Source organism: Danio rerio, chromosome 13 (assembly GCF_049306965.1).
Source record: "Danio rerio strain Tuebingen ecotype United States chromosome 13, GRCz12tu, whole genome shotgun sequence".
Classification (NCBI taxonomy): Eukaryota; Metazoa; Chordata; class Actinopteri; order Cypriniformes; family Danionidae; genus Danio; species Danio rerio.
This window is the reverse complement of record NC_133188.1, coordinates 10,387,501-10,412,500: the sequence shown is the minus strand read 5'-3', so window position 1 is coordinate 10,412,500 and position 25,000 is coordinate 10,387,501. Positions and strand designations below refer to the sequence as shown.

The 25,000-nt window shown below is 35.1% G+C and overlaps 1 protein-coding gene across 14 annotated transcripts in view; it reads right to left on the bottom strand.

Moving 5' to 3' along the window:
• Window positions 1–25,000, bottom strand: part of srbd1 (S1 RNA binding domain 1) — a 157,169-nt gene that overhangs the window by 47,349 nt on the left and 84,820 nt on the right. For all 14 annotated transcript variants that reach the window (XR_012389162.1, XR_012389163.1, XR_012389164.1 and 11 more), the window contains one exon: window positions 21,943–22,025. Coding sequence is in view for 11 of the 14 variants with exons in the window: in XM_073920697.1 (XP_073776798.1) it covers window positions 21,943–22,025 (83 nt within the window). In the remaining 3 variants the exon portion in view is untranslated. The remainder of the gene's footprint in view (window positions 1–21,942; window positions 22,026–25,000) is intronic.

The window sequence follows — 25,000 nt, the reverse complement described above, 5'->3', positions numbered from 1 at the left end:
GAGAAACTGATCACAATTTACTGGTCATTTCAAAACCAGCAGAAAATGTTTGGAAAAATGTCTCACAATGGTTATGGACATTCTATTAAAAAATCCTGTGTGTACTGCAGAAGTACAATAAATATATATATATATATATATATATATATATATATATATATATATATATATATATATATATATATATAAATATATATATATAGTCAGAATTATTAGCCCCCCCTGTTTATTTTTTTCTGTTTAATATTTTTTTTAACACATTTCTAAACATTTTTCATTTCTAATAACTGATTTATTTTATCTTTGCCACGATGACAGTAAATAATATTTGACTAGATATTTTTAAGATACTTCTATACAACTTAAATTGACATCTAAAGGCTTAACTAGGTTAATTAGATTAACTAGGCAGGTTAGGGTAATTAGGCAAGTTATTGTATAACGATGGTTTGTTCTGTAGACTATCGAATAAAAAAATAGCTTAAAGGGGTTAATAATTTTGTCCTTAAAAAGGTGTTTGAAATAGTAAAAACTGCTTTTATTCTAGACGAAAGAAAACAAATAAGACTTTCTTCAGAAGAAAAAGTATTATCAGACATACTGTGACATTTCCTTGCTCTGTTAAACATCATTTGGGAAATATTTAAAAAAGGAAAAAAAATTCAAAGGGGGGCTAATAATTCTGACTTCAACTGTGTATATAATAATATTATCTATTATAAAATGAGAAATATATTCGATTTTGTTAACCATATCTTTGTAAAATTACAGTAGATCACTTAAATTACTCAAAAAAACAAAAAAAGAAAACCAGAAATTTCTTCACGTTCAAAAACAAAAAAGGATATTTAATAAAAGGTTTATGCCTTCATTCAAAGCATCTTCCCCAAACCTTAAATGTTTTTAGTGTGTGTAAAGGGATCAAAACAATAATCTTCATGAATCAAGTTATTAATAAAATACTTCTGTTCTGAAGACACAATTGCTTTATATGAAGACCAATCTAAGGGTCAGATTTACTAAGCAGAGCAAATTCAGTTCAGTTGACAATGTCCAAATTAAAGAATTCAGTCAAAGGCTAATAATCCAGGATAAGGATAATCCAGCTCAAATCAGGTCTTAAACAAGCAGAGCTGTTAATAATAATGTGCATGCAGTCGAATAATAATTCAGGCACAAAATTGGTTAAGAAATATTTTTTGGGCCTCAAATAACAGCTTAAACCCATCACATATTGACTAACAATGAGTTTTTTGCTTGTGTGTTTTGCCTCTCCACACTTACATTTACATTTAGTCATTTAGCAGATGCTTTTATCCAAAGCGACTTACAAATGAGGACAAGGAAGCAATTTACACAACTACAGTATAAGAGCAACAATAAATAAGTGCGGTAGACAAGTTTCAGGTGTGTAAAGTCTAGAAAGGAAAGCATTAGTAATGTAAGTTTTTTTTTTTTTTTTTACAGTTAGTGGTATAGCCAGAGAGGCAATTGCAGATTAGGAAGTGAAGTATAGACTAAATAGTTGAGTCGTTTCTTGAAGACAGCAAGTGACTCTGCCGTTCTGATGCAGTTAGGGAGTTCATTCCACCAACTGGGCAGATTGAATGCGAGAGTTCGGGAAAGTGATTTCTTCCCTCTTTGGTATGGAACCACGAGGCGACGTTCATTCACTGAACGCAAGTTTCTGGAGGGCACATACATCTGCAGAAGTGAGAGCAGATAAGAAGGAGCAAAGCCAGAGGTAGCTTGGTAGGCAAACATCAGAGCTTTGAATTTGATGCGAGCAGCAACTGGCAACCAGTGCAAACGGGTGAGTAGCGGACTTCACACTGAGTCACTTAATGCCTCCTTGTTTGTAAGTTGCTTTTAGCAAAATCGTCTGCTAAATGAATTAATTTCATTGTTTTATGATCAAAATCATTGTTGTGTGCTCCTACAGTGCTCAGCATATATGAGTACACCCCTCACTAATCTATCTTTTAAATTCATACTTTTAATAGGAAGCTATACAACATTAAATTTGTGCATATAAATTAGTTTAGTCAGTATTGAAGCCAAACCTGGATCCTTTAAAATTATCAAATAAAACTATTTTGGTCATGTAAAAAAAAAAATCAATCAAGACTCTCTAATCTTTCCAGCAGTAGCTGTTGAAAATAGCTTCAGCTTTCACACACGTGTTCACACACATATCTCTAATCTCCTGTCAATCTTACAGGACATATTTATGACTGCATAACCATTCCAGATTACTAAGTGCAAAGCTGAGATCATAAGCTGCATCAAATATAACAAACATAAAAAGGCATTTTTTAGAAACATCTCAATGTTTTCTGTTTAAACAGTGGAGCAAAACACTGTTACTAACATTCTCCAAAACATCAATTGTCTTTTTGTGCAAAATAAAATCTCAAATGTTTGCATTTTTTTTTTTTACTTTTTTAACACAAACAATCCCTTGCTTGGCTTCAAATACACATCAACCCTGCAGACAAATTGAACAAAGCTGAACAAGAATGTAAATACATGGCAAAATTGTTGCGGTCGTGTGTGAAAAATCAGCCTAGACACTTCAAAAATCTTTCCAGTAGTGGCTGTTTTGAAAAGCTTCAGTTTTCGCGCACATCATCTCTCCAATCTTCCGTCAATCCTTCTGGATATATCTAAGACGGCATAACGATTTCAATTAGTGAGTGTAAAAGTGAGACGCGCCGGGCTGCGTACATTAAAAATCAAACCAACATCTCTAGCAGGGCCCCGAGGAAGGCCGTGCTCGCCTAAAGCCCATATTAAGCTTTCCATCTGTCTTCAAACGCACACAAACCGCACACTCTGGTCCTCGTTCACAGTAGGAAGAGCGGCTGACAGCTGAGCTCTGACATGGCTTAGCGGTGTGGTAACCCTGAAGACAAAACAACCAAAACTCAATTAAAGCGTTGGGGAATAGGTGAAGAAATGTGGTGGGAGTCCGCATAGCTTTTAAACCTTGAACAGACATGTATACCCAGACCCTGACATGCTAGGTCTGAAGCAGTGCTAACACAAATACACATTTACAATGCCTCGTAGAGCCACGGTGCGCACACACACCTCCACAAAAACACAAAGGCTCACACAAACCACCCGATTGAATTCAGGTGCGAGGTCGTGTTTGGCTTGGACAGGCCCCAGCACCAGAACAAAGTGTGTCTGTCCACACTCAACCCAGTTAACAGGTTGGCTTTTTTGTTTTTATTTTACTGAAAACTGCCACTCTGAGATGTCAATCAGTTCTTCTCTTCTTTCTCCGCCCTTGTGACCCGACGCAGATCTAACCAGCTGCAGGCTCTGAAAACACACTTCCCAGAGAGAGCTGAACACACAAAGATGTTTGACTGGGGAGATTCCTTTACATACCTCCCAAACCTCTGCCTCCTGCGTAACCGGAGACTTGCGTTTTTTTTTCTTCTTCAGCAAAACACAAAAGCTCCAACAAGGCATCTGAAAACAGCTGAAGACGTCCTGACAGCGGAGTAAGAAATGACAAGTGACTGACAGAGCTGTAGTTCTGTTAAATCATGCATAAAACAGGCTACACTTTCTCTCTGTTTGAAGAATTTTTTTGTAAATCGCAGTCCTGCCTTAATTGCAAGGTCTTGAAAAGGTCATTTATAAAATGAGCAAAATATTTCAGGTTCTAAGTAGGAATTGTTTCCCACGAAATTTGAATAATTCAAATTTTGTTTTAAATTATTATTAGGGCTTGGTCATTTGGCCTAAAATCAAAATCTTTATTTGAACTCGATTAAGAATTATGAACAAATATTAAATTTCACATATTACAATTTAAAGATTTCTGAATGAAGGGAGCATTACTTGATATTAAAATAATTAAAGTAAACACACATAATCTAATATCTATAATTATTTATTGAATACCAACTGAAATGAAAACACACATTGCCTAAATCCTTATAAAAAAAAAAAATTAAAAAGTGAAACTCGTACAGTACAAATGCGAACATACATAACTCCTGCTATATTGCACAAGTTTAATGATAATATTCCGGATACCTGTATAAAGTAAAATGAGGTAAGAGGAACACTTTATCACTGTATTTGGGAGTGTGTGAAAGTGAAACCCTTTTGGCAAGGTGTTATTGAAATAATTGGCCAAATTTTATCAAAGAAATTCCCATTAGATCCTAAGATTTTTATCCTAAGTATATTTCCTGTCAGCCCTCTCTTACAAAGCAAATAGGTCAGATTCATAAACATGTATTTTACAAGCTAAACGTATTATTGCTCTTAATTGGAAAAATATAAATCAACCTAGAATAGGAAAGTGGATTAAAGAAATGGCATCGAATATGTCAATGGAAAAGATCACGTACATTGTCATAAAGAAACAAAATGTGTTTGAAGATATCTGGAGACCTTTTAATAACTTCCTGAAGTACAATGTAAATGTTGACAGTCTACTGTCTACTGTCTAACAAGACAACAAGAACAAGCTTGGGAATATGGGAAGTATCATGGCCTAAACAGACTCAGGAAACACCCTCTACCTTATTTAAACATACCCCCCTCCCCCCTTTTTTTAAATTATATTTATTTATTTATTTATTTATTTATTTACTCATTTTTTTATTTTACATTTTTTTAAGAGAATGGGTTTTGGGAGGGAGAATGGGGTAAAAAGTTTTCTCTGTCTTCATAATTATTATTCTGTAATTATTCATAATTATTCTCTGTAATCGGTTGTGATATGCATATTGAAAAAGTAATAAATATATTGTACAAAAAAAGTGAAAATAAATAACTTTTGTAAACAAAGTAAATTATTTTCAACGTTTTTCAAATTAAAAAGTAGAAAATAAGCAGCATCTCTTCTAAATATATTATCTCTTGTATATCCTGTTAATAATATGTAAGCATTTCTTGTATGCTCTATAAATAAATATTTGAATGTAAATAATAATATTAATGTAATGGAAAATATGCAGTTTTAAGGCTTTTCTGGTAAAGCTAACAATCATCGTCAATGTAGTGTAAAGGACAGCTCGAAAATGGGTCCAATGTCCAACTACATGTATTACAATAAATGCTTAACAGGGGTGCGTTTCAGAAAACCATAGTTAGCCAACTAAGGTCACAAGTTGCATTGTTACAAACACAGTTTTTTGATTTGGCATTTCCCAAATCTATCGTTCCAACGAACATTCGCATACTGTGTTGCAAACCTGTACGCTTGCAACTACATCTGTAGAGCTGTAGTTAGAAGCATAGTTTCTGACTGTGTTTTATTACCAGTTATCTTCATATGCCCTATTCATTTAGAACATTCCAATATTTAAACTTGGAACGATTAAAGAAAAAAGCATTTAAGTCATCTGTCTTAGGTGTAATAGCTTCAAAGTATTTTTACAGTTTAGTTTTAGGTTTTCTTCATACTGAAAATTGTGTTCCTTTCTTACTGCACTTTAAAAACATTTATGCCATCTTGAACGCAGCCGCGACTCATGATGTAAGCGATGGTGACCTATTATTTAAGAGCGGGATTTACGTTACGTCTCCAAAGCTTGTGAAAACAAAAATATATGTTAATGCTTTTAATTTATAGTAGGTTATTTATTAGGAAATGTATCTGTACTGTATATGACATTGCTGCAGTGGTTTGATTGTGTCAAATTGTAAAAGTAGACTTTAAAAAATAAACAATATCCTACATAATAATAATAATAATAATAATAATAAATTAATAATAATAGTAATTAATATTATAATTATGAAGTAGAATTTTTTACTTTTCTTAATAAATAGCCTACTGTAAATTACAACCATTAGTCTAACCATTTATTCGGTTTATATATGAGATTATAATATGTGTTACTAAGTGGATTTATGTTTTAGAATAGAATATGTAAAGTTTCTATAATATTTGTAAAGGAACAATTGGCCCTAAAGTATATGTGACTTAAACTTATATTTCAAATAATATGGAAAACGAGTGTTTGTTTTCACCAAAACTAATATTGGATTTCTTTTAAATGTGTGTGTAAAAAAATATATAAATTGCAGTTTTACTCCACCCTGTTTAGACTGCCATTATGGGCATTTTACGTTATAACTAATGTGGTTACAATGTAGCTATGGTTTGGGGAAATACTCATCACTACATAGTTCTTTTACCAAACGATGCATTGTACTATGGTAGTTTAGCCGCGAGTTATGCAATTGTTTGGGAAAGGCACCCCAGAGCGGGATCACATGGTAGGGAAAGTATTTGTACAAAAAAAAAAAAACGACGTGAAAAATTATGTTTTGAATGTTATACCTTTCGATTAACCGCCCAGCCCTATTTCATATTCAGTTTGACAATTTAAATAGACACTAACAGAAAATCTGGTTACCACAGATTTTTTTTTTATCTTCAAGATTTTTACTGGCATTTGAAACAATAAATTGCTGGATTTATAATCATTGTTCAACTCCAATTCAGCTTTTAAAAATAAATTAAGAACAATAAATAAAATAAAAAATAAATAAATAAATGATTCTGTGTAAAAGTCTAACTTCCGTCTAAAATTTTCATATACTTTTGATATTAAACATAATTAAACTTCAGTAAATGTTTAGCGTAATTACATCTCATCAAAGCATACTTATTGATAAAAATAAGGTTAAAACATTAATACTGTAAAATATTTTTACGAAATTGCCAAGCAGTTTTTCTTTACTTTTTATATATTTTAAAATATAATTTATTTCTCGGATTTCAAAGCTGAATTTTCAGCATCAATATTTAGTTTTCAGAATTATGTTTTCCTTCAGATATCATTTGAATATTATGATTTCATGATCAAGTAACATTTCTTCATACGTGTTTATTAATGCTAAGAACAGTGGTAATGATTAGAGTATATTATGAACTAAAAGTTAAACGAATGAAGACTTTTCCATGATCAATTCAAGCATTACTAAATAGGAACTTCCATATGATTCCAACTCATTTGATTAGCAGATGAATGAAATCAGCTCAATTTCGTCTCTAATTTGATAGCTTAAACAACAGAATAAAGGTTCTAGTCAATAAAATACTTCAGAGAGTACAGCATAAATATGAAAAAATGCACATAACTCTCCACGACTTTTCCAACCATCGAAAAACAACTGTTTTACAATTCCCTGATGTCTCCTAGATTCCACAACTTTGCAAACTCTGTACATACAAATTATTCCACTAAAAACATTGTGAAAAAAATGCAAAAGCGTTTTGGCAGCAAATCAAATGATGCAGTCTGCTGGCAGAGGCCTGACATTTTTACGACTAATTCTGACACTTTTCTCACCTACACTCTGCTCCATCTTTCCTTTACCTCAGGTGAAGCCTGAAGACCAGGTCTGGAGTCAGTAAACACCTGTCAAACCCAACATGAGAGCTAAACCCACTCACACTAAAGTCATGACAATTTTTTTTTGCAGTTTTGCTGCAAAAGTGAATAACTAGAAGTCAAGAGTGATAAAGATAATTGTTGCCTTTACCCTGCGGTAGGACTTTAAAGCCATATAGGTTTAATAAGGAAAGATTAATCATGTAAAAACCCTAGATCTGGCATGAGCCGAAAGAGTGAAGGTGTTCAGCAGAGCGCACAGCATTTCCTTTTTTCCCACGTGAAAATGGACTCGGCTATCAATCATCGTCAATCAGCTTCCTGTCAGTCAATACTTACACCTTCGCTCGCTCTCTTCCGTTTCACCCTGAGGGAACAGTCTCACCAGGGCCATTAAAAAGAGAAAGACTTCACCGCTGACGTCACTCGGGCATTTCCCTCACACAACCTTACAAACCTTCATCAGGGATGTCAACTTCTTCAAATTCCCATGATCGACAGTTGTTTGAATAAGCAATCAATCAACAATGAAGTACTATCAATTAAAAATGTATTAATCATTGACCTTGAATGCACAATATGCAAGATATATTCCAGGACATCATGTACGAAAAGATAAAGAGATGATGCCAACCATCGAGGACTTCAAAGACAACAAATACGAAGAGATGATGTCAACCATCGAGGACTTCGAAGACAACACATACAAAGAGATTATGCCAACCATCGAGGACTTCAAAGACAACATGTACGAAGAGATGAAGAGATGATGCCAACCATCGAGGACTTCGAAGACAACAAACACGAAGAGATGATGCCAACCATCGAGGACTTCGAAGACAACACATATAAAGAGATGATGCCAACCATCGAGGACTTCGAAGACAACAAATACAAAGAGATGAAGAGATAATGCCAACCATCGAGGACTTCGAAGACAACACATATAAAGAGATTATGCCAACCATCAAGGACTTCGAAGACAACAAATACGAAGAGATGAAGAGATGATGTCAACCATCGAGGACTTCGAAGACAACAAATACAAAGAGATGATGCCAACCATCGAGGACTTCGAAGACAACAAATACGAAAAGATGAAGACATGATGCCAACCATCGAGGACTTCGAAGACAACACATATAAAGAGATTATGCCAACCATCAAGGACTTCGAAGACAACAAATACGAAGAGATGAAGAGATGATGTCAACCATCGAGGACTTGAAGACAACAAATACGAAGAGATGATGCCAACCATCGAGGACTTCAAAGACAACAAATACGAAAAGATGAAGACATGATGCCAACCATCGAGGACTTCGAAGACAACAAATACGAAGAGATGAAGAGATGATGTCAACCATCGAGGACTTTGCAGACAACACATATAAAAAGATTATGCCAACCATCGAGGACTTCGGAGACAACAAATACGAAAAGATGAAGAGATGATGCCAACCATCGAGGACTTCGAAGACAACAAATACGAAGAGATGAAGAGATGATGCCAACCATCGAGGACTTTGAAGACAACACATATAAAGAGATTATGCCAACCATCGAGGACTTCGAAGACAACAAATACGAAAAGATGAAGAGATGATGCCAACCATCGAGGACTTCGAAGACAACAAATACGAAGAGATGAAGAGATGATGCCAACCATCGAGGACTTTGAAGACAACACATATAAAGAGATTATGCCAATCATCGTGGACTTCAAGGAGAACAAATATGAAGAGGTGAAGAGATGATGCCAATTATCGAGGACTTTGAGGAGAACAAATACGAAGAGATGATGTCAACCATCAACGACTTTGAGGACAACACATACACTTAATTCACAAACACACTTTATTAAACACGTACACATAGATGTCACCTATATACTGTAAAATTGCAGGTTAACTATGTCTATATATATAATAACTTATATTCGATTGTAACTTCAACTTAATTAGATTGTCATGCAATTTGCACCTTTTGTAAAGCTGCTTTGAAACAATAACTATTGTAAAAAGTGCTAGACAAATAAACTTGAATTAATTTAAATTTAATATTGTCATTAAAATATCCAAAAACCATTTGAACAATGTTATATATTTACTGACTTATGTGCTTACATTATCCCAAATGCATTAAAGAATGTTCAAATCCACCGAAATAAGCAATTTTAACTAAGGACATGGGCTAAGTCCTGTGTTGCCATGCTAATAACGCCATGCATTCTCGATTTACGGTTGGGTTTCATAAAAACAGGGAAAAAAAGATACTCTAATATGTTGTGTGTATTATTAGACTGCATGTATTTACAATAGAAAAATATTGATTCTTTCCCACGTGATCACAAGCTGATGAACCAGTAGCGGTGGAATGCGTCATATTAAAAGCTCTGCTAGTTGTTTGCAATGTCATAAGCTTGTCTTTCAGCAACTACTTCAGTGATCTCGTTTCACTGCTGTTTCAGCTTCAAACTGCCCTGATAATTATTTTTTTAAAAGCCCCCTACGATGTAATGAAGACAAAAGCTCCCATGATTCCATACTCATTGCGTCATCAAAATATGCCTTTGTTTGTTGAAAATACACATATTCCAGCAACGAAAATCAGATAGTCTTTAATATTACAAGATAAATCAGTGGCTCACTGTCACAAGCATGACATAATATTCAAATGACACACAATGGAAAATGTTTTACTGTGTATAAAAAGTCTAGTAGGATTGTAAAATGATTTAATTTCAATTAAAAACTCTATAGAATTTTATTGACCTTTTGGTATAGCCCACTTGACTGGTTTTTATGCACCTCCCATGAATTCAGATGTAATATGTACAACTGAAGTCAAAATTATTAAACATCAAAGTTTTAATAACTCATTTCTAATAACTGATTTATTTTATACTTGCCATGATGACAGTAAATAATATTTTATTAGTTTTTTTTTCAATACAGCTATACAGCTTAAAGTGACATTTAAAGGCTTAATTAAGTTCACTAGGCAGGTTAGGGTAATTAGGCAAGTTATTGTATAATGATGGTTTGTTCTGTAGAATATCGATAAAAAGATATATCCTAAAAAGTCTAATAATCTTGACCTTAAGTGTTTGTTTTTTATTATTAAAAAATGTTTTTATTCTAGCTGAAATAAAACAAATAAGACTTTCTCCAGAAGAAAAAATATTATCAGACATACTGTGAAAATATCCTTACTATCCTTAAGAAAAATTCAAAGGGCGGCTAATAGTTCTGACTTCAACTGTATGTATTATGTTCATGGGCAGATGTACCAGTAACTGTATGCAAAGGAACAATACTGTCCACAATAAACACACCCCATCACATCACATCACATCAACTTTGGTAAACACTAGTAAACTGTTGCCCAGATCTGCTTCTAAACTCATGAATTTTTGTTTAATTTTCCCATTGCATCTGCTGTTTTGCATGTAAGCTGTATGCGCCTCAAAAGTTGAAGAAGTTGTTAAAAATGTCCATGCTTAATTGAACATTGATTTAAAAAAAGTAAAAAGATTATCTGCAATTACTCAACCATTGATTAATTGTTGGCATCTCTGCTTGAAAACCTTTTTTTTTACCAAATGTATTGTTTATGTTACTGACAGAGTGTTATATCCTGTTATGAATATTCCTGAAGGCAATCTGAAGAACAATTTCGATAAACAATGATTAGCATAACGTAATAACAAAAGGGGTTTATTGATAGCTTACATGGTTGGCTTTGAGAAACACATGGGAAAGTGTGTCAAGGAGAGTGACAGTTTCCTTAATATCCGGGGGTGTGTATGCTGTTTTCTCTCACAGCTGGGTAAAGTGGTAAAATGTGCCCTCTGGGACCTTTAAGCAGTTGGGAAACCTGAACACACTCCACCTATGGCTCGCTGATTGACAGTTAACTATGTAAAGCTAAACTCCTGAAGTCCCACCTACTTTGACTGAAAGGCATGTCAGCACAATGCAAGCAACAACAGAGGGCCATGTGCAATGAGAAGTCTACTGAAGGTCGAACACTCAGAAGAGCCATTCAACTTCAAATATTTTAAACTGCTTTTTGCTCATTTTTATGTTGAATAAACAGCTATGGGGGGATAAGAAACAGACTTATGTAATTTTGTGTTATTCACATATTGTACAAAATAAAGATAAAAGCTATTTAGAGTACTTTCAAATTAAAAAACCAGCTATACTGTATGTGTTTTTGTGTGTACATATTTTGGTTCACTTAACTGAACGTATTTTTAGTACAGGTAAATATTATATACTACACTATAAAATATATACTATGGCTGTATGATACTGGAAAAAATGGACATTGCGATATTTTGCTTGTCTGTAATATATATATTGTGATACAAAAATATATTTTCAAAACATTGACTTAAAACTATTCAAAAAGAACTGTTTTACATTAATTGGGGAATATTCTGTAGGGAAATGAATCATGCATAAACTATTTTTTAAAAACTTGTAAACAATTTTTTTCTGTGGAATCTCAGAGCATTTAGGTACAGAAATTCCTGAATTCAATAATTGGTGACAAACACCTCTCACTGATTTATTTATAGCAGCGACAAAAAGAAAAACCTCCTTACATGGTTCCTTTAGGTTACTTCCATCTGGTAGATGTTTAAAAAAAAAAAACCTTTAGCAAAAAGACCAAGTACAAGAAGACATTTATTCCCACTGCCATTGGTTTTTTTAATAGGATTTTTAAAATAATTGTGTTTATGTTTTTGTTGTTGTGTGTGAGCCTACAGCATGTCTAAAGACAATTATGTAATTCCTGTGGGACAGACCAGTGGTTCTCAAACTGTGATACATGTAACACAAGTGGTAAGTAGGCTTCCTTCTAGAGGTGCGCAGAGGAACCCTGAATAAATCAAGTAAAAAAAAAAAAAGAACACACTTTTAACCCTTTGAAATATACAACAAAAACATTGTGATCAGGAAATTGATAGGACGCATTGATAGATTTAATAGGCTCAACCTTTTATTTTATTTAAATTTTTCTAATGTTTGTTATGTATTCTATCATTTGAGGTTATTTTCCTCCCCATACTTGTACGGTCGTTGGGGACGTATTACCTGCATAACTTGCTTCTCTGACACACATAGCCTACTCTAACGAGCAGTAAGCAGATCTAATTTCTAATTTAAATATGTAAATCAAATTCATATATTTAGAAAACAAGGTAACATTTAGATTTCAAAGATTTACAAATAAGTCATATATACATGCAACATATATTTCAAAATTTATCAAACAGAGTTACTGTATATATGAATATTATGACATATGGTATAACCTTTATTTATGAGGTCCAAGAAACATTTGCAGGTTTTGATGAATAGGCTATTTTATGATAATACTTTACATTTAAGTACAGAAGTTTTCTTAAACTTTTTAAGAACAGTGCTATTTTTAATTCACTTTTAAAATCACATTTTAATTTAAATGTTGACGTTTTATTTTTACATTTTTTAACTGTGTGTTATTGTTCAAACTATTTATCATGTTTAAAGTGGCTGACAATAATAAATATTCAGAATAAGAAGAATTAATCTGTAGTTTTGTAGTAAACTGTAGCCCCTTAATTAGGCCTAATATATATTTCAATACAAGTCATTATGGTGGTACTTGGAGAGACTATTTTATTCTGAGGTGGTACTTGGTTGAAAAAGGTTTGAGAACCACTGGGATAGACAATAAAGTGTATTGAAATGAAGTAATTATATGTAAAATAACATTACATAGTCTTCATTACAAAATTAATTAAATATAAAAATAATTACAAATTAAATGTTTTCTAGTAAATTATATTCCCATCTCAACATTGCAGATCCTGTGATATGACTATTGCAGATTTGTACATTGCAATAACGATAATGATACAATAATTTTTTTGTGCAATACTAAAATATACAGTATATACTGTATAACTGCAGGTTAGCTACGTGTATATACTACCAATCCTTTACCAAGCTCCTTAACATTCTAATTTTGACTGTAATGTAATGATGTGCACCTTTCTTGAAGCTGTTCTGGAACAATAATTATTGTTAAAGGGCACCTATGGTGAAAAATCTGCTTTTCAAGCTGTTTGGACAGACGAGTATAAGTAGACTGTCATATCTGGGTGATATAAACACACACAGTCCTTTTTTTTTCAATTTAACAACATAAAAACAGTGGACCAATTGGTGTGGTTTTCAAACCGACCGCAACTTTACGTAGGAGTGCGGTCCCCCCGCCCACCAATATTGAATGACAGCCTCGCGTCACGATCATATCCTCAGTTTCTTGTTGCACGTCCGCCATTATCAGCGTGTGAGTCAAAGCGATATCACTTATGGAACACCCGTGCTCTTTTTTTTGATGAAAAGCTAATTGGGCTCAACAAAAGATCAATATTCTCCACATTATCGCTGTAATCGGAATTATTGCTTGAGCGGCACCGTGCATTTTGGAGTTCTGGGCGTGGGTTTCTGTCGGGGTGCACGCGGCAGAGCTTCGGGTCAGCGGCTCGGCGCTGTTGTGTTTGATCTGGTGGAGGCTTGTGTTTGGAGTTCTAGAATGTGTGGCGCAACGATTCGGGACACTATGTTTCTGCCGCATCACTGAGTGTCTGGTGTGCCGTGTCGTGTTCGATGCCTCAGTCAAATTTAATTGAGTGTGTGTGCTTATTAGTCTCGCTGTACAAGCTCGGCACTTGTACACCGAGACTATACAAAAACACAAATGATTTTGTACTCTGTGCATGGACTGTGTCTGAGTCGTACATGTACGGCTGAGTGCTCATCCCAGCTTAGCTTAGCTTCTCTCTCTCTATCAATGTAACTATTAGGGGTGTAACGATTTATCGTTGTACGATTTATTGCGATGCAAAAATGTTTCGATATGCATCGTGGCGTTATGACGATTTGATTACGATATGACGTCCGTTTTCTCTTATTAGTTGAGCTGTTTGCACGTGAGCTACGTTCCACCTGCTGTTGCACGTGAGTTCAGATTGCAGCAGCAGTAATGTTAGCAGATCAAGATGAGTGGAGTTAAAATAGAGGATGACCCATCCTCTCAAAATCAGACGTCTGGCAACAGTTCGGTTGTACAGTCATTGCTTTAGACTCGTCCGCTTTTTGACACGCATGCTGGGTCAAACATCCTAAGTTTTAAAGTCTTCACAGTGATTTACATACTTTGCACAGCGACATGGATACCTCCTAATGGTGTTGAAAGAGTCACATACTGTATTTATAAGGTACAATTCACCCTAAAATATCATTCTGTCTTCATATAATGATGTATTGGCGGACGCAAAATCACACATGACGTGAGCTGTTACTACAGAGGGCAGACTATGATAGACGCGCACGTATGACAAGCCGTTTTAGCATTTAAACCTTTATTCTGACTATGCATAAATATATTTAGAGATATCTCTAATTATATTTTGACTGGTCATAAATATAATTCGACTAGTCAATATATAATTAGAGATATCTCTAAATGAATTTAATTAAATATGAATTAAATATATTTATGGATAGTCAGAACAAAGGTTTAAATGCTAAAACGGCTTGCCATACGCGCGCGTCTGCTTCAGTGAACAGAACCTGCAGGTTGTGACTAATAAAGTAGTAAACAACATTCAGTTTGTGGAACAGAGTGATCTTTCAGGAGCCGCGTGGGAAGTATGAACAGCACTTAGCAGTGGAAATGAAACCGAAAACGTACACATTATTTAAACAATCATATCGCATTTTAGAGTTATGATTACGACGAGCATTAACCCTTTTGAGTACAGAGGTACACAAAAATGCACGTCAACATGATACACTTGATAGCGCCGACATCAGCGACGCCGAAGAAATAGTAAACCTGCCTAAACTGCTGAAAAGAGTCACGACTGTCCTGTGTAATGAAAAGACGGCCACCCTGTCACTCATCATGCCCAACATGAAGACAGCCATCCATAAAAACCTCTCAGACAGATACACATAAGTTCAGGATTATCTTATAGAACTGCTGATTACCTGGAAATGTGGATTTTTTTTTTGCACACACATAAAACGCAAGTGACCAAGCAAAGCCTTAAGCTCTTACTGTTAAATTCAATTGAATAGAAAGCTTATTTTTTTTGCACCTTTACTTAAATTGTTCCTTAATTTTGTCTCTGTCATTTCATTAATATTTTTAAGAAGTTTTTAAATAGTTTTATTTTCTAGAGACAGGCCTGTTTAATATATTTTCTAAAAGAAGGTTCAGTTTAACAAGTTGAAACAAAAGAAATACATAAAAAATAGTTTACTTGGTAAAATTTGCATTGAAGTTAAATTTTCAATTTTTATTACAAATATCGTGATACATATCGAATCGTGAACATTATATCGTGATACACATCGTATCGAGAGCTGAGTGTATCGTTACACCCCTAGTAACTACTGTATCATTGTTACATTTGGCGGGAAGCCGAAACTGTGAAGCAACACTCCCCTAAAACAGCAAACTGTGTACACGCCCCCAACATGACACTTTTTAACACATTATAATAAAAACATCTGAACTGTGTGTTGAGCTGAACCTAAACTGGCACACTCAGAAGAATCATAATATTAATATTAAATCATAAAAAAGGGGTAAACTAAGTGCCCTTTAAAAGGGCTACACAAGTCAGCGCCAATAGCCCAGTGGTTAGAGCAACGACACATAACACTAAGGTGCTCATGATGACCCGAGTTCAATTCCCGGCTCAAGGTCCTTTGCAGATCCTTCCTTTCTCTCTGCTCCCCACACTTTCCCGTCTGAAATCTCCACTGTCCTGTGCATTAAAGGAGTGGTCCACTACGATATCATATTTTAAACTGTAGTTGATGTAGCTGTGTGAACATAAACAACCTCTCTGAATGTAATATGATCAAAGTTCTATGCCAAGAGAGACATTGGCTTCTACAAATAATACATCCAGGTTAGTGATCTCATAAACCCCTCAAGCTACTGATACACCCCATGCAGTGAAGGGGTAAGTCAGATGCGCATTTATAGCAGTGACACTTCCTAGTGACATGGAGCCGATCCGCGACTCACAGCACATTACGTTAGCTGACCAATCAGAGCCTCTTGAGGACGGGCTTTTGGACGAACTAGGAAATACAATAGTTGTTTTCATGTTAGCTGAGTAAGATATATGAAAAAATTACTTTAATTTTTTTTTTACAAATGAAGCATGAGCACACATTGCTTAGCACCTTATAAACACAACCAAGCCTTAAAATTACACTCTGGACCACCTCTTAAAAGGGAAAAACCACAAAAAAAAAATTATATTAAAAAAGTGCTTCACAACTAAACTTGAATTGAATTTGTTGAAATGTTTTAGTATTGTATAGTAATAAATGGTGAAAAAACTATTTAAACAGGTAAAATGCCAAGTACATATACTATAACCAAACAGCCTTGATTTTAATAAGAATACATACAATAACTCAATAATAACTATACAATACAGACCTACTTATCACAACATGCACTATGATAAATAAGATCACTACACAAGGTCCAGTCTACTTGTCTTTTAAAACACACAGATAAACATACTGTAACCTTCTCTCTGTCCCAGACGCACACAAACACACTTATCACTCAGCATGTCAATGCAATGGAGAGGCGTCTTGTGTTGCTCAGATTATGTGGCAGGATAAATAAACACCAGGCGCTGACAGATGTGCAGGGGGTTGATGCGACGCACACTAGACAACACTCACACTGTGCAGGGGCAAAGTGAGGTGACCCTGATCCCCTGCTAACTTAAACCTGTTCGCATCAGCTCATGTGCATATGTTTTTTGGGTCAAAAAGTTGGCAGTGAGATGTATATGATATGGGATATTGATACTTTAGCAAAGATGCAAGATGTTCTTTCCTCTCCTTTTTTTGGGAAATGACTCCAAGGTTGCAGTGGACTTGATTTACAATAACCCTGTATGGCACTTTATCCATCTAAATTGTCTACTCCTAGATTTAACACCACCTAAAATTACATTTAGGTTTAGAACAGTTGATCTCACTTGTCCTATGATTCACTAAACTTTTTATAACTACAGTTCATGGGTTTGGAGGCAGTAACTGAATAAAAAAAGAAAACTTTATTAGGCACACATTTATAGTAACGGGTTGCACCCCTTTTGCCTTCAGAACTGCTTTAATCCTTCATGGCATAGATTCCATAAGGTACTGGAAATATTGCTCAGAGATTTGGGTCCAAATTGACATGATTGCATCTTGTAGTTGCTGCAGAATGTCAGCTGCACATCCATGATGCGAATTTCTCGTTCCACCACATCCCAAAGGTGCTGTATTGCAGTGGTTCTCAACTGGTGTGGCCATGGATGGGACCCACATTTTTACATGGTCATCAAGCCGCGACCCAAATTCTTAGGAACTATAATATAATTTTAGGAATTAGAATTAATTTGTATTTATTTGTTAACATACACAAGTAGTGACAGGAAAATCATAAGAAAATCACCAAGACTTACAAATAAAAAATATTTTACTGCTGTTATTTGACAAAATGTATCAAATTATAGAAATATTACAGATTAAAAACGTCAAATACTGTAAACAGGGGTTAGGGTAAGCTTTTTTCGTTTGCCCCCCTGTGCTGTGCAATTTGCGCGTGGATCGTCAAAATAGAGCCCAATGTGTCTACTTTGTCACCAGCATACCTAAGTATGGAAAAGACACTCAAAACTAATGCATTCATAAACACAAAGGTTTGTAGGATTGTTAAAAAACAATCAATCATTGATATTCAACAAAACTATATAATAAATAAATGTTATAACTTGGCCCACATAGAATCTGCAGATTTTTAGCCCATCATTGAACCTGTTTTTTTACCTAAGTAAATCTGTTAAATATATATTTATTCCATTTTTTTATGAATTTCAGTATAATTATTGATTATTATGCAAATATTTATGATTTATTTACTAAAGATTTTATAAAGTAATATTTTCTAAAAAAAAAAAAAAAAATTTTAGAAGATATATTGTATGAGAGGTTGCTTTTATTACCAAACAAGTGGATCTAATTGGATTTGCACAGTAAGCCTTTAATAGATAAAAGTTATTCTTCTTCTTTTTTTATAAGTTTTTAGTTATTATATTATTCTTAATTCTTTGCAGAAATAGCAAAACATTTTTACAGATTTTGCCTCTTTTTGAAGTTCACATTAAAAAAAAGTTGTGAGTCAGAAACAGTTGTGCTGCCTCATTTTGCAGAAACCGATTTGGCTGGTTCTTCAAAAGTTTTAAAAATGGTTTGTTGAAAAACAGTGTTTTTAAAAAGCAGCAGAGGGCAGAATTTAGTATGCAGAACTAGAAAAAAAAAAGAAAGATGAAATAAAACAGCAAGAAGAAAAGAAAAAAAATCAGACCCAGTCTTGAGTCAACATATGATGCTACTGGGAATCATAGTAGAATTAATTTCGGGAGAAAAATGGATTACTCATAATATGAGACTGAAAAAGCAAACAGTCAGAGACAGGATTAGCTCACTAGTCCAGCTGACTTCTGTTTGAAACTGCTATTACTCAAAACTACAAATCAGAGCCTGGCTTAGAGAGTTGGGAAAGCGCCTGCAATTTCTTCAAATGTTTAAGTGCATCAAGAGCAGAGCCATGAACAGAGTTTTACTTGAGAGGGCACTCAACTGTTGAAAGAGTGTTTAATAAAGACACAAAAACATTTTTTGCAGTTTAAGGAGCACTTAAATGGCTTGCTTAAACTGAGCAGCACAATTTCAATAGAGTACAGTAAAGTATTTTCATTTCCACTATGAGAAATACTAAAATAGTTAACCATATAGCATGCCACGTTTTTAAAAGCCTCTTGTAAGGGACCCTAAAACAACAGCACAGTACTGAAAGGGCGGAGCTAAACGCGCTACAGAACCCTACTGTTTTACAGAGACTTGTCACTTGAGCATGCAACAATGACCAACAAGTCATTGTTATTTGAATTAATGAACTCGAAAATGGCCTTCTGTTTTCATGTAAAATCATTTTTCTGATATCCGACTTATGAAAATTCAGAAGCGAATGTTTTTAGCTGGCTTGACAGCAGCCAACAAAACGGTTGCATCAAGTTGGAAGCCTCTTCATGCTCTTACGAGATTGTAGTTCGAGAAACGTCAATAACAACACACTTCCAATGCCCAGTAGTGCTGGCCACACTATGACGTCACTGTTCTGGGGCGTGTAAAATGGTTTTACAACGACGGCCCTTAACGCTTTCTCTGTGCCGCTTTGGATCCCACAATACACTGCAAGAATTTTAATGATCACCTTCCATGTGAATGAACTGAAAACGCTCGCAACGCTGCACTTGCAAACTAAATCAAATTAGGAACTAAATTAGCTCCTATTCAGAACAGGATTTATTCAGAACAAAAATAACTACAGTGACTTAAGAGTATGACTACTCGGTGTTAAATAATAATAATAATAATAATAACGATAATAATAATAATAATAATAATAATAATAATGATAATAACGATAATAACGATAATAACGATAATAATAATAATAATAATAATAATAATAAGGATAATAATAATAATAATAATAATAATAGCTTAGATTTATATAGCACATATCTGGACACTCAAAGTACTTTACGCATTTTTGGGTGGAATCCTCTCATCCACCACCTGTGTCCAGCTTCCACCTGGATGATGTGAGGATAGCCATACTGCGCCAGACTGCACACCGCACACTAGCTGATTGGTGGAGAGGTAACACTCTATTGTTGCAAGCATCTTTGCAGTGAAAATGAACATCCAGAAATGATTCATACGGCTGAGAGTACCATTTAGACTGAGATTTCCTGTCAATACCAGATTATACACACAACAAAAATGACAGCAGTAAAACAGCAGCTAAAAGAGTATCTGATCAAAGAAATAAGGGCACATTTGCACATGCTGTGGAATTCATGGGCATCTTGTTGACAAACGAGGTAATTAAAATTAGTCTGTTATTGGAGTATGATTATACGCTACATACTGTTTGAAAGAATCCTTTTGGTACAGTAAAGAATGCCTATTTTCCATTATATGAACAGTAATCATTTGAGCCAATAGAGAGCTTTCTGAAGTGCATGTATTATTGAAGCATGCAAACATTTTCTTTATATAAAATGTACAAGGTCGGAAGTCAAAGATGTTGCAAACTACAATTTGTTTACACACTGTCAATAAAAATGTGTTTAATACATTAAAATGATTACTTTTGGCCCATTTAAAGGCCAGTACACACCAAACAACTAGCACAGATGAAACCAACTGTGCTGTCGCCTCATGTTGCCTCATGTCTGGACCAAAAAGCTGCATGTGAACACACAAAACAGATGGCAGCCAACTGGATCAACTATGTCGGCAGTGGTCTGTTTTCTCATTCAGGACGATAAACCCATACTTCCGACGCGTAAGTGCAAAATGTAAACAGTACCCTTTAGTACCATTATCACATCAATTGAGGCTCACAATAGAAGAACTTGTTCCTGCAAACATGTCTGATAATCTAATAATTGATATTGTTTGCAAATATTTGAGAATGTAGTGAATGTACAGCTGGCCTCTTCTTATCATTTCTTGACTTAGGCCATACTCACACTATGTACAGTTGCCTCGAACCGGGCCAAAGCACGCTTGTTCCCCCTCCCGTCTCCCCGAACGGCCCGCACTCACATTACAATCGGGCCAGGGCACGCTTACGTCATAGATGCTGCACTGTTCAGTAAGCGCTCTCGCTCTGCGCAGAGGAGATTTCTCTAGTTATATTGCATTAGTCCTTAGGGATGCGGTGACACCCAGTCAGATATTTCGCCGAACAGATCAGCCACTTTTGACGCTCATAAACAATCATAAAGTCCTCGTGCTGCAGGAATTAGGAGGTTTTTTTGAAGGTTTGCAGCTGTCGTGCAGTGAGGGGTTTGCATCTTTAATAAACTACGGCAGTTTGCGTTCACTGAAAAAGTCCCTTAAAAGTCACGTCTCGCTTTTAAAGCCCAAGTGAACCTTGCTCCAACCTCGGCCAAGTGAACCGTGCCTGAGCCCAATTCAGCGCACTCACTTCTTAAACGATCCGGGAAACGGGCCTGGGCACGGTACAGATAGCATAGTGTGAGTAGCCCCTTTAATTGCTTACTTGTTATGTCAGTCCACTACGTCACACTCGCAGTCTAATTTGTTGCCGAATAACCAGTCAGAGCACTCTCTTCAGCCAATGACCCGACCCTGATTCTACAGTACTTGCTAAATTGGGCTAACAAGTTCCAGCATTAACTTGACAAGAGATGATGTGTGGCACACCAAAACCAACTAGCAGGACTGACGCTGAACGACAAAGTACAAAGGCAAAACGTTGGCCTGGTGTGTCCTAGCCCTAAACAAACTAACAATCCAATCTAAGCAATTTTTTTTTTGCATAGAGACGCACAACTCTCGATTATAATGCATTTGTTTATCACGTGACTCACCTGGTAGGTGCCAATGCCAATATGTTTGGGGTCGATCTTAATAAGCTCTGCTAAAGGGTCCTGAACACGCCTCCCAATGGACACTGAGGACAAAGAAAAGAACACAAGAGAAAATGATCTCACTATTATGGGCAGTTAAAACTCAAATATAATAAAGGATGTCTCAAGAGAACAGCGATATTTACACTTTAATAAACCCACAGACTTAATTAGGAGTAAATTAAGCTCCAACAAGCATAGATATATGCAAATGAGACAAATCATGCAAAGGCTTGTGTGGAACACAACACAACATACTGCACTAATCCCAGGTTCACAGACTATTTATAACAAGATTTGCATAAATTGAAAAATCGGGGAATGCGACAGTCAACTACTCTGTGTTTACAGTGTAAATGTGACCATACATAGTTAAATTAATGCAAAAAAAGAAAGCCAAAAATTGAGCATGCAGATGAAACAATACCTATAAGAATAAATATCTAAATAATATTCTTGCCCAGTATTATAATTGATGTCATTGGCAATTACATTTTTATCAGAATAAACATTTTAAAAGGGATAGTTCACCCATGTCAAAATTCTACCATGGTTTACTTCCTTGTTCAAAACCTTGTTCAAATATGAGTTTCGTTCTTGTATTGAACACAAAGAAGATATTTAGAAAAAAGTTGATGCAGGCGCTTATTGACTTCCATAGTCATTTGTGTTTTTCAATGTTGGAAGTCTATGGGTGTCAGCAAACAGCGTTATTCAAATTCAAATTCAGATTCTTTCGTGTTTAACAGAATAAAGAAAAGGTTTAAAGCCACATGAGGGCGAATAAATAATGAGCTATTTTTTTAATTTTTGGGTGAACTATGCCTTTAACAGGATATTTCACCTAAACATTTTAATCAAATCATTATTTTCTCAAGCTGGTGTTGCTTAAATGCTGTATGGCCTTTCGTATTCACCAAAAACTAAAATAAAATAAAAATAAAAACTTTAAAAGAGTTCAGAGTGTATATGACAGAGTTTGGTAACAAGTTAAAAAGTAATTTATTCATATAAACACAAGTCTCTTTTTTTATTTCTTGATGTTAAAATTGGACCCAAATCCCAGTGATTTTGAGACCCACCGCAACATAAAGTAGAAGTGCGTTTTTTTCTACCCACTGAATTGATTGACAGGCACCGTGTTTCTATAATAACATGTATACTCGTCCACAGAACTTTTTTGGAGGAAATAAACAGGGATTACAATATCTGTTCCAACTCTCTGTGAGTTGTATAAGTTTTATCATTTTAAAATGTTTTTAAAAGAGAGCATGTTTGCAATAAAGACAGTAAAATCATTATGTAATTCTTAACCACTAAAATCACCACGGCTGCATGGTGTCAGTTAAAGCTAATATGTGTGTGTATGGGCCCGGCGCAATAAGGTGCAAGATGTGTTTGCCCCAACGTGCTGCTATTTTCAGACAAGGGCAACCTTAATTTTCCCCTTTTCTGCCCTGCTGCTTAAATAGCAAATCTATTTGCAACATTTGTGGACTCATGGGTGTTCTGGTCTAGAAAGTGTGTTAAGGCACATTGTTGGTGCGTTGCTTTTTTAAGGAACTAAAATAGACTGTGCAATAAACCACCTAAAAGCAGGTCTAAAGTCCAGCGCAGAGCGCATTAGTCGTGCACCTCGCTTACACATGCTTAATACACACAGGATGTACAGCAATACGCAAATATCTTTACAAATGAAAAAGACTAAAAGGAATAAAATATTACAAAAATTATTACTTTCTACATATAAAAACCACTACCTCCATGCCTTCTTCATCTCTGGGGCTTTTTCAGTTTTTTTCATGAAAACTTGCTTTTGTATAATGTTATTATTATTAGCAGTATTATTTATTATATGCATATTTATATTTGTCTTAATAAAAAGAAGTTTGGATTTGTCCACCTTTCAGGTTTTGGACCATAAGGGGCATAAGAATAGGACGTGCCCTTCGTTATTATTGATTACTTATTAATTTGCTGGAAAGTGAAACCTGAATTTAAAAATAGTTTTAAAAACAAATCTTTACGCTTAACAAACGAAAATAATCATGTAGGTTAATGGATGTCTTCAGTGGAGTTTACAACATTGTTCCTTATCCACGAAAGAGAAAGTAAAGGCCGATTGCAGGAGGCTCATTCTCTATCCTCAAAGGTCTGTTTAACTGTTTTCTCGCTGGTAAAGCCTTCATTTTACCACACTGCCATGTAAATAACAAATACGCTATGGTGTGATGCAACTGACGCTTAAAGAAAATGATGAGACTGATTGGTTTATTCTCAAAACACACCTATAACTCATTAAGAGAATAAGCTTAACCCTGTTAGATCATGTGCCACGGTGCAGAGCATATTTTTCCATCCTTAAAATAGCAAAAGTGGATTCGGACACACCCTTAATGCTTGTGCATCCTACGCTTTAGACTTTGCGCCTAGATTATTAAAATAGAGCCCTATGTGTGTGTTTTCCGCAAACAGCATTTGTGTGAGACTCATCATTTCAGAAAGGCTTGAATTCACTCCACCAAAAATACATGAAATAAACTTACTTGGTCTTTTTGACCAATGAGCTGTATTTTAGCTTTATCCATGTCTCTCTCTCATCACTGACTGCTGTTTATCTGATGTGTCACAGGAGAAGCAGGTGGGCGGGGAGAAGCAGCTCGTTTGGATTTAAAGCCACAGGCTACAAAAACAGCCACAATGTACTCCGACACCACAATGCGCATATTCTGGAGGCTATAATAAATAATCTGATGGTTATTTTGAGCAGTAACTTTCCTAATCTGCAATTGCCTCTCTGGCTCCACCGCTAACTGTATTACAAAAACAAAAACAAACAAACAAAAAAAAAAAAAAGACTAATGTTTTGCTTCTTACACTTTGCATACCTGAAACTTGCCTACAGCACTTATTCATTGTTGCTCTTATAGTTGTGCAAATTGCTTTCTTGTCCTCATTTGTATGTCGCTTTGGATAAAAGCGTCTGCTAAATGACTAAATGTAAATGGAGACAAAATAT